Source organism: Chlamydotis macqueenii, chromosome 12 (assembly GCF_036417535.1).
Source record: "Chlamydotis macqueenii isolate bChlMac1 chromosome 12, bChlMac1.mat, whole genome shotgun sequence".
NCBI lineage: Eukaryota > Metazoa > Chordata > Aves > Otidiformes > Otididae > Chlamydotis > Chlamydotis macqueenii.
Genome location: NC_141567.1, coordinates 7,365,358 through 7,377,545, shown reverse-complemented (window position 1 = coordinate 7,377,545; position 12,188 = coordinate 7,365,358). Strand labels below are relative to the sequence as shown.

General features: G+C 41.6%; 1 protein-coding gene across 1 annotated transcript in view; it reads right to left on the bottom strand.

Moving 5' to 3' along the window:
• Positions 1-12,188, bottom strand: part of AKAP13 (A-kinase anchoring protein 13) — a 197,389-nt gene that overhangs the window by 123,903 nt on the left and 61,298 nt on the right. The window contains exon 5 of the mRNA XM_086756870.1: positions 5,062-5,358. Within this exon, the coding sequence (XP_086612996.1) occupies positions 5,062-5,358 (297 nt within the window). The remainder of the gene's footprint in view (positions 1-5,061; positions 5,359-12,188) is intronic.

Below are 12,188 nucleotides of genomic sequence, written 5' to 3'. Positions count from 1 at the left end.
TTCTGAAAGTTTTTTAGACATTTTTCAGGCTTTTTGCTTTTTTCTTTAAAATAAGGTGCTTTTTTTGGTTACTTTCTCTCTTCAGACACTTTCCCTTTCTGTAAAAAAAAAAAAAAACAAACCCCAAAAAAACCCAATCCCAGTTGAATGATCTCCAATTACGGTGGCACTCAAGTTGGCCTGTAAACTGTAATCCTTCTGCTGTTGTATGTAAAGTTATTAAACTTGTCACCAAAGTCCATTCAGACTATTTCAAAGCAGGGCAAAGTATTTCTCAAGCAGCAGTTACTGGATGTGGTTGTTTATTCCACAGCATTTCTGGGAAGCTGCACATATTCAAGAGGTAGGTAACTGTGTTCCTAAAGTTAAGGAGCTGTTAAGTGTTTTATCTAATGAGATGGTCTCCTGCTATCTGCTCGTAATGGTAGCTATCTCACAGCTCATCAAGAGGATGCCTTCTCCTCGCTCTCCCCCAGGGAATGGCTCCGTACCTTGGTTGATCACCACAACTCTCTGCCAGCCTTTTACCAGCTCCTGGAAGCACCAGCTCAGAAAGCTCACACAACTGAAACTGTAACCACAGGTCTGGGTTTCACTGCTTACATTTAATGAGCAAAATGAAAAGGCTGTTTCCTCAAAGGTTTTCTCAGGTTATACCTTAAAAGAGATTTTGAAAGTGATTTGTTTACTGCTGATAGTTAACTCAAGGATTAAGCTCTCTAAGCTTTTCACACCTGAGCCTTGGATCCTCCCCAATTTTTTTTTCTGCTTCCCCCCACCATTGCAACACAAGCCATAATCATTACTCATACTTCCAAATATTTTGTTCTGGTTTTCTAGTCAGCTTATCTTCTCTTCAGTCGTTTAAAATAGAAAATCACAGTCCTGTATTTACATTGCATACAACCTCAGAATATATATTAAATTTTGATTTATAGATACAAAGTGTAACAATCTGTTCAATTGAAACAGTTGCCTTTAAATACCACTGAGCACTGTAAATAACCCTACTTTTGACAGCAGTAACAACCACGTTCTTTAGAAAGTTACAGTGCACTTGTAATAATTAAGATGGACATGATTATACAGCACCTGAAAATAATGCTGTGTTTGGAACACCTGGGCAACAAGAGTAAGCCTTAATTATGGATATTCTGAAACCGTGGATGCCATCTGAGTTCATAGAGATGGACTGATAATGAAGAGCAAAGCCCAGGCATCACCTACTGCAGTGAAATAAACAAAGGACGTAGAAGGAAAGCAACTTAGAAGTCAGATGCATAACATCCTAAGATCCGAACAAACCAGACAGCAAGAATATGGCCACTGTTACTGGAAAAATGACCAAAACACCGCAGGTCCCTTCTCTGCTTTCCAATCAGCTCCGCTGGTATTGGTCGACTGTGCTACTTCTCCACAGGAATATAATCTTGATGAAAACACCCTGAAACCTAAGTATACCTTTTAAGAGTAGCTGTCATGAGGAAAAGCTTGAGAGAATAGCTTTTTTTATATAAAGGGGGAAAATATTCCACAAATAAATTGTTACCTAGACACCTTATTAAAGTCAAATCAGGATCAAATCAGAAGGGCAAAGAATTAGAAAGAAGCAATTTAGGCAAGAGTATCACCTTTCCATAGAAAAGCAAACAGGAAAAGTGGTTAGACAAGACCACTGATGATGGTTTAAGAGAGAGGATTCTGTTTTCTGAACTGGTTTTTCCCATCAGGGATTCATGGTGTCCAGCCACTGCTCTCCATCACCTGAGCGTTACCGGCAGTGTATCATACTTCATGACACTGGCTGCTGAACAAAAAGCTTGTAATCAAAGCGTCAGTCCCACAAAAGCACAGTCTGGTGTTAAATTTGGCACAAAAGGTTCATTCAAAGCTTCCTGAAGTCCAAACAAATCCACTTTTTTTTCAACAGATTTTGGGTGAAGAACTAAGGGATTTGTGATCACAAACATATTTAGTCTTTTATACTGTACCAGACTAACGTAAATCAGTAAACATTTTGAGCAATGTTAACCAAATACCTACAATAATATTACTGTAAGGATCAGATTAACTAATGCTGCTCAGTGCATTTAATTTTGGAACAGTTTATTTTTAAACAATAAAACCTTTTGCTGTTCCAAAACAATTTTTTAAAAAAAGCAAATGAGAATATTCCAAATGAACATAGCGGGGTTTTGAAAATACAGGAAGAAATGTTCATTTTATATTCATTTTTTTTTCACTGAAGATCATTTTAATGACGTGGCCACCACTCTGCTGGTACCCAGGAGCATGTGGGGTGTTACGTGCCGCCTCCTCCTTGGTGCATGGACCTTAACCGCGCACTTTGCACTGCACAAACCTACTGACACGAAAGATCAGTTAAACAGCCTCAGCAGATGGAGTTGGGTGTTGCTTTTAGCAGCTTCTCTGCCCTCAGGGGTGTGCGACAGCAATGAACTCTCTGCCCTCTGCTCAATGACTCGTCAGGGCTGGGTGCAGGCAAAAGCAAGGAGAAACCTCCACATAGACATCTGCTCCTCAAAAATCAGCATGGAGTTGTGCTTGATCGTGGATCTCCTATCCAGCTCCTGCCTGCACAACGGCTGTTACTTCCTAACTGGTTTTCCAAAAGCTAGACTCCTACTTCAGTCCTTAGAAAAATCAACTTTTAAATGTGTTCGACAGCAACAGCCATCTCTGAACAGCAGTTTCCCATCAAGCTGCTGCACTCGGGGAGCTGGCTGCGGCTCCCGGCTCGCTCCGGCGTTCAGAGGTTTTGCTAAACAGCAGCGTTTTGTTTCCAACCCACAAGAGCCCATAGAGACATGCCAGCACTAAAAACCTTTCAAGAAGGGATCTGACATTTTCTTTTGTTCCCATTTCTATAGTATTTTCTCCTTCTAGAAGGTTATTTGAAGTATGGTGCTGACATTTAGCAAAATGTGAAATATGAATCGGAATAACTGTTCATAGGTAGCGATGCAGTGCAGGACGCGGCGTCCCACTGGAGGGGCACTGGCCAGAACACACGTAATTGTTCAAATGCTCCCACAGCCTCAGTCTGTGCAGTGCTTTTCTCTCTCTCCCCCACACAAATTAACCCACAAGCACCAGTATAGAGATGCTACATTTTACCACAGAGGTTTTTCTAATCTACTGCTCCATCATAAATCAGAAACATCTCTTCCATCTCACTCTGGCAAAACATTTTGTGACCAAAGATGCTTATGCATGCAAATCTTTCTTGTCACAAACACAAAAATTCCCCCAAATTCCCTATGTATAATAACCTCACTGCAAAAAACTACCAGATAAACCTGCCTCTAGAAAAAAAGCTGATCAGAAGATGAAAGACAGACCAAGACATCAATAAACTGTCCCTTTTCAGTTATTTATGAAAGGACCCACTGCAAGGGAACATATTTTATAGCACCAATATTCTTGGATGAAAGTTGCATACACTTTTGTCTACAAAACCCCCACCACAAGACGACAAAACGCTCAGCACTACAGAGCTCCCTCTCTCACTGTGGAAGCAAGGGATGCTCTACAGCTCCATAAGCATTCAGAGCCCCACCGACCATGACTTCCAGGCACACAAGTGCCTGCTTGAACAAATCAATGTAAATCCTAGGGCCTAATTTCCCTAAGTGCTGATTTTCCAAAGAATAACCGAAGTCAAAAAGAGGAATGGGATTTCATCCTTCCTGCAAAATCAGCAACAATTCAGAGCTTCAATCAAAGACTTTGTTAACTTAAGATCACTTTGACTGTATTTTATTACATAAACCAGAAAAGTCTGTATTATCACAACTTTTTTAAATGCAGAAAGAAATATCAGTGTCTTCCACACAGATGAAAAAAATACCAAGTGTTTATCTTCTTGTAAATGTATGACAGCATTTGAATGCCTGTCCAGAAACCATTGAATATCATCAAATCGTTTAATGTCTGCTAAGACTGCTTCAGTTGCCTACCCATGTATTCACGTTTACAAAAGCAGTCAGCAAGCCAGTGAAAAATAAAGCAAGAAAAACTCCTGCAGAAAACCCTGTCGTGGTGAGCAGAACTGAGCCTGCTGTGCTGAGCAAGCAACGTGCCATTCCTCTGCAAGTGTTTACACCATCCTAGAAAAGATAACGGATGCCTCCCACCCACATTCCTTAAGTGAAACTATTTGCCAAAATTCCCTGAAAATTCACAGTGAGAATTTGTACACATTGGAACTAGCCCCCTTAGTGCATCAATATGCTTCCTTAAGCTCCTCTGTGACAAAAAAAAAAAAAAAAAAAAAAATGAACTCCAAGGACACAGGCCACAGCATGCCGAAACACCTTGGTACTTCTGCTTTGGCAGTTGCCAGAGACTTTGGGCCAGTCCTGGGGTTTATGAATAAGCTCTCAGTAGCCCTCACTGCTGTGTTTAAGGGCTATCATTAGTCAGACTTTCCCACCTTCACATTTTATTTGCAAAATTGTGCAAGGCTTATTTTGCGGAACGTCTGCACTCCAGCTGGCGTCCAACTAGGGATGCGATACAAATCCTCAGGAGCAGACAGAGAAAAATTAGATAGAGTTTACACCTTACAGTCACTTTGCACATGCGCTGTAAAATCAACATTTACCAAAAGTGCCAAGTTTGTGGCACAAGGATAATATTCTCAGGAGCATCAGACTTTCTACACACAGGCAGATTTCTTTCAGGAAATCTTAGAAGTGTGATGCTGATACACTGCATACACACACACACACACAAAAAAACCAAACACCTTCTGGGTGTGTTTTAAAACACTGACCTTTACAACAGTTTGTGCTGTTTCATAAGAGAAGACACAGAAAACATCAGTGCTTTGTGTATTTTAAGGTGGATGAAGTGCAAAGCACAGGATGCAGATGTAGTAGGGGCATATTGGTGCACATCACATCCCATCTCTGAGCACAGAGGCAAACACATCTTTTGAAAGGCACGTGGAGGGTTCCCAAAGCAGGGAACCCTTTCTCCCAGGCTTTTCCCTCTGTTCCAACCCTCGAGTCTCACACATGCCCTAGAGTTCCTCACCGGTTAGGGACTGGTCTGCTCCCAGCACATTCCATTCTGCTGGCAGTTTCAGGTGCCGAAATGCCAAAGCTACTTTCTCATCCAAAAAGTCCACGTCAGCAGCAGGTGGTCTTGACCGGTCCAAGAACCGGGTGAAGTTTAGTGCCTGCTGGTTGCCAGCGCAGGTGGCCAGAAACTGGGCAGCATCATAGGCTTCATCCTGGACAAACTGGAAAGTCTCTTCTGCAACAACCAGAACAGGATGACCTTCTCTGGAGGCACAAAGTGCCACCTTCACTGTCTCACAGCAGTCATGGCCTGCAAAATAAAACCAAGGGAAATTGTAAAAAAAGAACAATTGCATGTACTGAAGAAACACAACTGAGCAACTCCTTTGACACACAGTCTTTACATTACATCAGGTAAGAGCAAGTTATTGAGGGTCACAACTCTAAATTAAACACTATCTTGGAAATCTATATGTACCATCAGAGATAAGTATTCCTTGCAGACTTTAAAAGCAAAAGATGTGCAACTCTTCTCTGGCACAATATAAACTAAGAAACATAAGCCACCCTTATCTGACCTGACTATTTTTGACCAGTGACAAGTAAACTCAATAGCGTTAGGTAATTCAAGTGAAGATTTTGCTAAAGTTACAAAGAAAATAACAGTCCGAACAGTCAGATTACATGGTCAAACTTTGCTTTTCCAGCTCCACAGGACTCCAGTGACTCACCAGAAACCAGAACGCAAGTGCTGCAAAACTATGTACTCCAAAAGCTGTCACAACGCTTGGCTTGTACATAAAACACCACAATTTCACCTAAAACAAAGACTTAAAAAGAAGCCAGGGCTATGAGAGTGCGGCCTGCCCGGGCCTGCTCTGTGCATGCCCTCAGATCCCACGCTGCACCTGCCCTTTGCATTTGGGTTCACATAACTAAACTAAAACTAAGCTGCCTCCGCTAAACAAAAACATGGAAATGGCCACTTTCCATATTTACAAAACAAAAAGGCTGGAAATTTGATAACTTTTAAGTTTATTTATTTATTTAGGGCAACGGATGCAAGAGAAAGGATGCCCTGGCATGGCAGCAATTTCCTCGACTCAAAAACTAAAAAAAAAAAAGGAAACCCACACCACTTTTTTGAAGTTTTTAAAGGAAAAATACACTAGGTGTCCAACACAACTAGCACTTGTAATCGTCAGATGTGCTCCTTCAACAATAAGGTTCGCGTTTCAAGTTCACCATGCGGCCCAGTTTCTTGTTCCAGTCTCGGACTGACGTCATGGCTGTTTTTGCCAGAACAGCATGGACCCTGCACTAATTACTGGAAAAGCTTCTTTTTGCCCATGACCTCAGCATACTACTACATTCATGAAACCCTGCTTCATTAAATACAAAATGACTATTTATTTTTAAAGGCTTGAAAATTCAATTTAAGCCCCTATTTGCAGTCAGTGGGAAAGTTTCCTTCTTGTGTCGGGGCCCTTTGCTGTTGATTTCCCTGACAAAAGGAGAAATATGTCCCTAATCTTCATGGTCTTTCAGCCAACCTTCCAAATCTGTTTTGAGGCTTTTGGCATCTAGACAGGTTTTGTTTGCTGAAAGAGGTGATCCTGAAGTTAATTGAAAGGTCAAAACTGCTGCACCAAAATTGTCAGATAGGAGGCTGCGCAAATGCAGCTGGAAAGGTATCAAAGACAAGCATAGAAAGGGAGAAAAAAAACCACGGATGTCACTGCAACAGCTCAACACAACCTTGCTGATGTCTCAGACTGCACAGAATAACTTCTTAAGCGCATAGCTAGGCTTCTCTTCTTCATACTTTTTTTTTTTTCCCCACAGTATAAAATTAGGCCATTTATGCTGGCCTAACTGTAATGGAAGTCAAATAGCCCATTCCTTAATTCTTCCTGCATTGCATTTTACTCCACTTCTCCTTCTGCTCCTCAGCTACTTTAAATTTGGCTTGGAAACAATTCACTAGTTAGAGACGTTTTGAGAAGTGCCAACATATTGCAGGAAAAACATAGAAATTAAAAATCTATTTCAGTCTATGCAGACATGGGTGCAGCAACTGCTTCTGTCAGGATAAAGCAAATTTGTCATCTTCACGTAAAACCACACCTCAAAAATTATTTAAAATGAGACAACTCTTCAACTAAAGAATTCCTTACTGGACCACTTACTGAAACTTGCTTTGGGCAACTCATAAGAGCAAAAATGAAGAACACAGGATTCTGGTCTCTCTGTACTTATCCCTGAAGAGATGAGACGCATCAGTATAATAGCACTGCATCCTTGACGTGATTACAGTGAAAAACAGTGAGCAGAAGAACAGGTCAAGATTTCTGAGCTCTAGGTAATTAGCAGACAAGCTAATGTACGGCCTTAGACTTGGCCATCTAATTGGTACCTGTGTCTGTGATCTGGGGTGTGGTTAACAGGGCAGCAGCAAAACTCTTCAGACTTTTTCTTGTTAAACAAGGCATACACGGAGACAAAACATCCCTGAACAGAGCTTTACTAAAACATGATTTCATTTCCTACTCCTCTAAAAGTGGAAATCCTGTCCAAACCTCCTATTTTCAGAATTCACATTTGAGCTATCAGACAATGGGCCCCAGCCTGGGCGGCTATTTAAAACCCTGCTGGAAGCACATGTTTGGGTTTGCCTGGTAGGTGACTAAGGACTTCAGTGCTAACTGCATCCTCTGAGTTACCGTGGTGGGGCTGGCTTGAAAGAGGTCTTACAAAGACATTTAAGTGGGACAGTAAAGCCAGACAACAAACGCGGTGAATCTCATGGAGCATCTTGGATTTGCACCCAAGAGATGTTGCCATCTGGTGCCTCTGTAGACAGGGAAGCCAAGGGATCTCCTGTGGCCATCCAAAAAGTGCTTATTTTCTGCTTCAGAAATCCCAAATTCTGGTTCTGAAAAATCAGAGCCCATATTTCAAGTGCATTTGTGTGATTTACACAGTTGTTGTACTCACTCTTGCAACACAGGAAAACTTATGAAATACATAGGCCCGGTACCAGTAACAGACATGAGCCCTTCTTTTTCCTTTTACACCTTCAACTACTAATATGGAGAGTGTATAAAGTTTTTTTAAGGCTCTTTATACCACAGATGCCCCCCAAAAAAATCTATAGAAGTGTAAGACCCCCACATGTTACACCATAAATAATTTCAATACAGATTCAATCACTTTTTCCTGTGACTGATGTCATCTAGAACTGGCATCATTTCCTTTTAATTCCACTGCCTAGAGCAATCAAGTACACCAAAGAGGATGGACTGCAACAAGTATTCTTGGCTATGCTGTTTTCTTCTATTTTAGGGGTTTTTTTTGTTTCATAATTAAGAGTATTTTCAAATCCACAACTGGTATTGCCAAGTGGTCAATTGTTATGCAACTTGTTTACTCTTTTGGTATACCAGTACAAAGATTGTAATTCATGAAATACAGTTTTTTCTATGAAAAGTTGTTTCCTAGGGGAAAACACAGTCTGTGGTAGAAGAGAATAAAGTATGAACATATGTAAAGGATTTCACAGTAAAATAAAAGTTTGAAATGAAAATACTTCCAAGATAATTGAAATTAATTTTAGTCTATCCTTTTAAGTAGCAGGAAGAAAGTAGAGGAAAAAAAAAAAATCTGAGAACTACAGGAATTAAGAACAAGTAAAAGACCAAACCTGCTTCTCCACCTTAGCTTAAGCACGGAGAGAAAGCTCCCCGTGAGTCACAGCATTTGGAGTACGCGGGAGGGTTTCAGCCCTATGGAAAACAGACTCTCAGGACCTTTTTCTGCCTAATTTTGCTCCTCCTCCACTTTGAAACCCATACAAGAATCCTGCACCCTCCGAGATCAAGCGAGAAAAAGTGACTCAGGTATTACCGAGCAAAAGCTCAGGGTGATACAGCACAGGGCAAGAGCATGCACGAAAGCAACTACATCCCACAGAACTGCCTTGCTGACTGTTTCAGTGACTTGGCTCATAGACAGCGTGTCTCCTGCCCTTCACTTGCTTCATTAGGAGCTGCTGCAGCTCTGGACTTAGAGGACTGGACTCTCTCTCCCTGTTTTCCTCCACTAAGCTCTTCTGCATTTCCCAGATGCTACGCTCCAGCCTTTCAGTGAAAGCAGAATTTGTGCCCAATAATGCAGCCATTACCGTGATGGCACACAGCACGCACTCACTGCGCCACACAAATACTTGAGCTCCCAGCACACCAGGTCATTCTGTGAGCTGAGTTTTCTCCTGCACGGAAGTTCTTCCCAAATCTGTCCGAGAGCTTCCCAACGCCAAGAGGCCTCCGCTGCCCACAGCAGGCTGTGGTCAGGGCTTCTGACTCATGTGGATAGGGATGAGGTCGTTCCTCCTCTTGTTGGTTTGTTTGCCAGATCATGATTTGAGGCTTTTTATTATAAGCTGCTTTTTTTTTTTTTTTTTTTTTTCCCCAGTGGGGGAAAAGCTGCTCTAGAAGCAGAGGCAGGCAATGAGGCTGCTGTCTTGCAATGAAGTTTCACTTCCCTTCTTCAACACAGACTTTCTACACTGCCACGTGCAATCTGCTTGGGCATTCAATGTCTCAGTTACCCTCCCTACTCTGTAGAGATGCTGGGAAGAAAAAAATAGATTATTATGATAGTCTCAGTTACTACATTAATAAGGACTTGCTGAAAAGCTCAGTTTATGACCAACACTAAGTAGAATGAGCATCCGTGACATAAGTGGACATGTCCATCCCCAACAGTACAATTTCACAGCAACATCAGTCTAGCCATAGTAGCACCATCTCTCTGCATCCTTCCATGCTTGAACCTTTGATATTTTCTTAATATGCAAACTCCAGCAACCAAGATTTTGCAACTAATGAGACCCAAACTAGAACGACATCCAGTGCCACAGCATCTCTGCCTGCCATGCAAACAGACCTTAACGTGGGAAGTGTCAGAACTACAGAGCACCTCTGGTACCAAGGAAAACTTCTTCAATTATGGAGAATTTCATGGAATCACCTAATGGTTTGGGTTGGAAGGGACCTTAAGGATCATCTAGTTCAACCCCCATGCACTGGACATAGACCCCTTCCACCAGACCAGGTCACTCAAAGCCCCATCCAGCCTGGCCTTGAACACTTCCAGGGATGGGGCATCCACAGCTTCTCCGGGCAACCCATACCAGTGTCTCACCACCCTCATTCGTAAAGAATTTCTTCCAGATCATTTAGAAATAGAAGCATTTTAACAGCAACAGTAAAACAACAGTTAAATAAGGTTTTGGTACCTTTTCCCCAAGGCAAACAGAAGCTTAGTCGGATGATGTAATCTGGTTTGTCCTTAAGCTGGCAAAAGGGCTACTGGAAGCACACAAAGCACCATCCGCTGCCTAATTCTTGTAACTTGGTAGCTTATTTTGATACTTCAAGTTATGACATATCAGCTCAGATGAGAATCTGTTGCTTACAAGGGAAAACTATTTCCCTTAAATTTGTAACACAGTCAACAGTGGGGCAGGAAAACCACCCCATCCCATCCTTCCGAGTAAGTGCAAAAATACCGGTGGCATTCATCCTTTGAGTGACTTCTGAATCTACGCTTAGCCACAACTTCAGGTAAAAAAAGCTACTCCCATAAATTTACACTCAGAAGTCCCTTCTTTTATTATGCACAGAAATAAAAGCTTACATTTGAACAGTACTGTTAACAATACACATGCAATGTATAAGGCTGATGATAAAAACAGCACAAGAAAGAGGCAGATTGCTGTACTAATTATATAGTCATTTGACTGCAATTGTAAGCTTTTATTTAGGTAAAATCTTTCAGGACATAGAGGATTGTCACACACAATGAGAATTTTGAATGTATTCTGATAGTTTACATTTCCAGTCCATTTTCTTTAATTTCTCATCTAAAACCACCTCATGTTGTTGAGATTTTTTTTTTTAAATGTGATTTCCTTTGAAATTTGGTTAAAACATTCTACTTAATTTTGGCAGCAGAAGTAATCAAATCACTTCTTTTTTTTGTTGGTTTTTCTTTTTTTTTTTTTTTAATGCCTCCATACATCATCAAAACAACTGGAAAAGTCAAGGAAAAAAAAAATTAAAGTCTAGTTTTGTTTTTACATTAGCCTTAACTGAATTACGGTCACCACAGCCCCTGATGGTCTTCATCTGAAGTACCCTGTGGACCACATGAAACTCTGAGGACTGGGGATGAGGATGAGAGAAGAGCCCCCAAGCCCAGGAGGGAACCAGAGGAGGTTCAGGGCAGGCTGGCAGAAGGGCTTGGTATGTTCCTGCATGAATCAGCCCTCCCTTCATCCACCTGAGAGGTCCCTGAGGAGCAGCTGTGCTCCCAGGGATGCGCAATATGTCTTGCATCACAGGGACAAATGAAAGATGCTCGAAGTCGGAAGCAAAGGACAAAATATTGGCTAAAAGCTGTTTGCAAGAGTTTCCTTGCAGAGCACTTGCTAAATGCCCGGGCCGGGATATTTAAACAAGGGTTGGTCTCCCACACACTGTCTCTTGTTCATGGCTAATCCTGCAGCGAGGTCAAACAACGCCAGCTCTGAGTCACCACAACTTCTCCAAGGCAACTGGCTGAATATACAGTGTAAACAAGGATTACAGATTCACTGTCGAGTTCAGGAAGAAGGAGGAGGAGGAAGAGCTGAGTTGAAATAAGTCATGCTCTTATTGAAATCAGAGTGGTCAGTGCTGAAGCAACACTGGACAAATTCATCAGTGTCAGTGGTGGGTATGAAAAAAATTGTTTTCTCCCAGTTTGCTTCTCCCAGCACCCCCTTCAACACTAATTTTTTTTTTTTTCTCTCAAGTTGTTTCTCTGAGCACAGAAGAGGGAGTTATCCAAACAGTTCCTTACATCTTAGACGCCACCTCTTCCCTCACACTGTGGCCCCAGACAGTACTATCTGGCTGGAACGGGACTATCTCTCCGAAAGGTCCGTTAGACCTTTTCCTGATGCAAGTTGTATTTTGGGACAGCACCTATTCCTATGCAGCTTCCCATGCCACAAGATCATGACTCTACTGGGTCAAAAAAAAAAAAAAAAAAAAAAAAGCACATTATAACTAAAGGAACAATTGAGAGCAATTC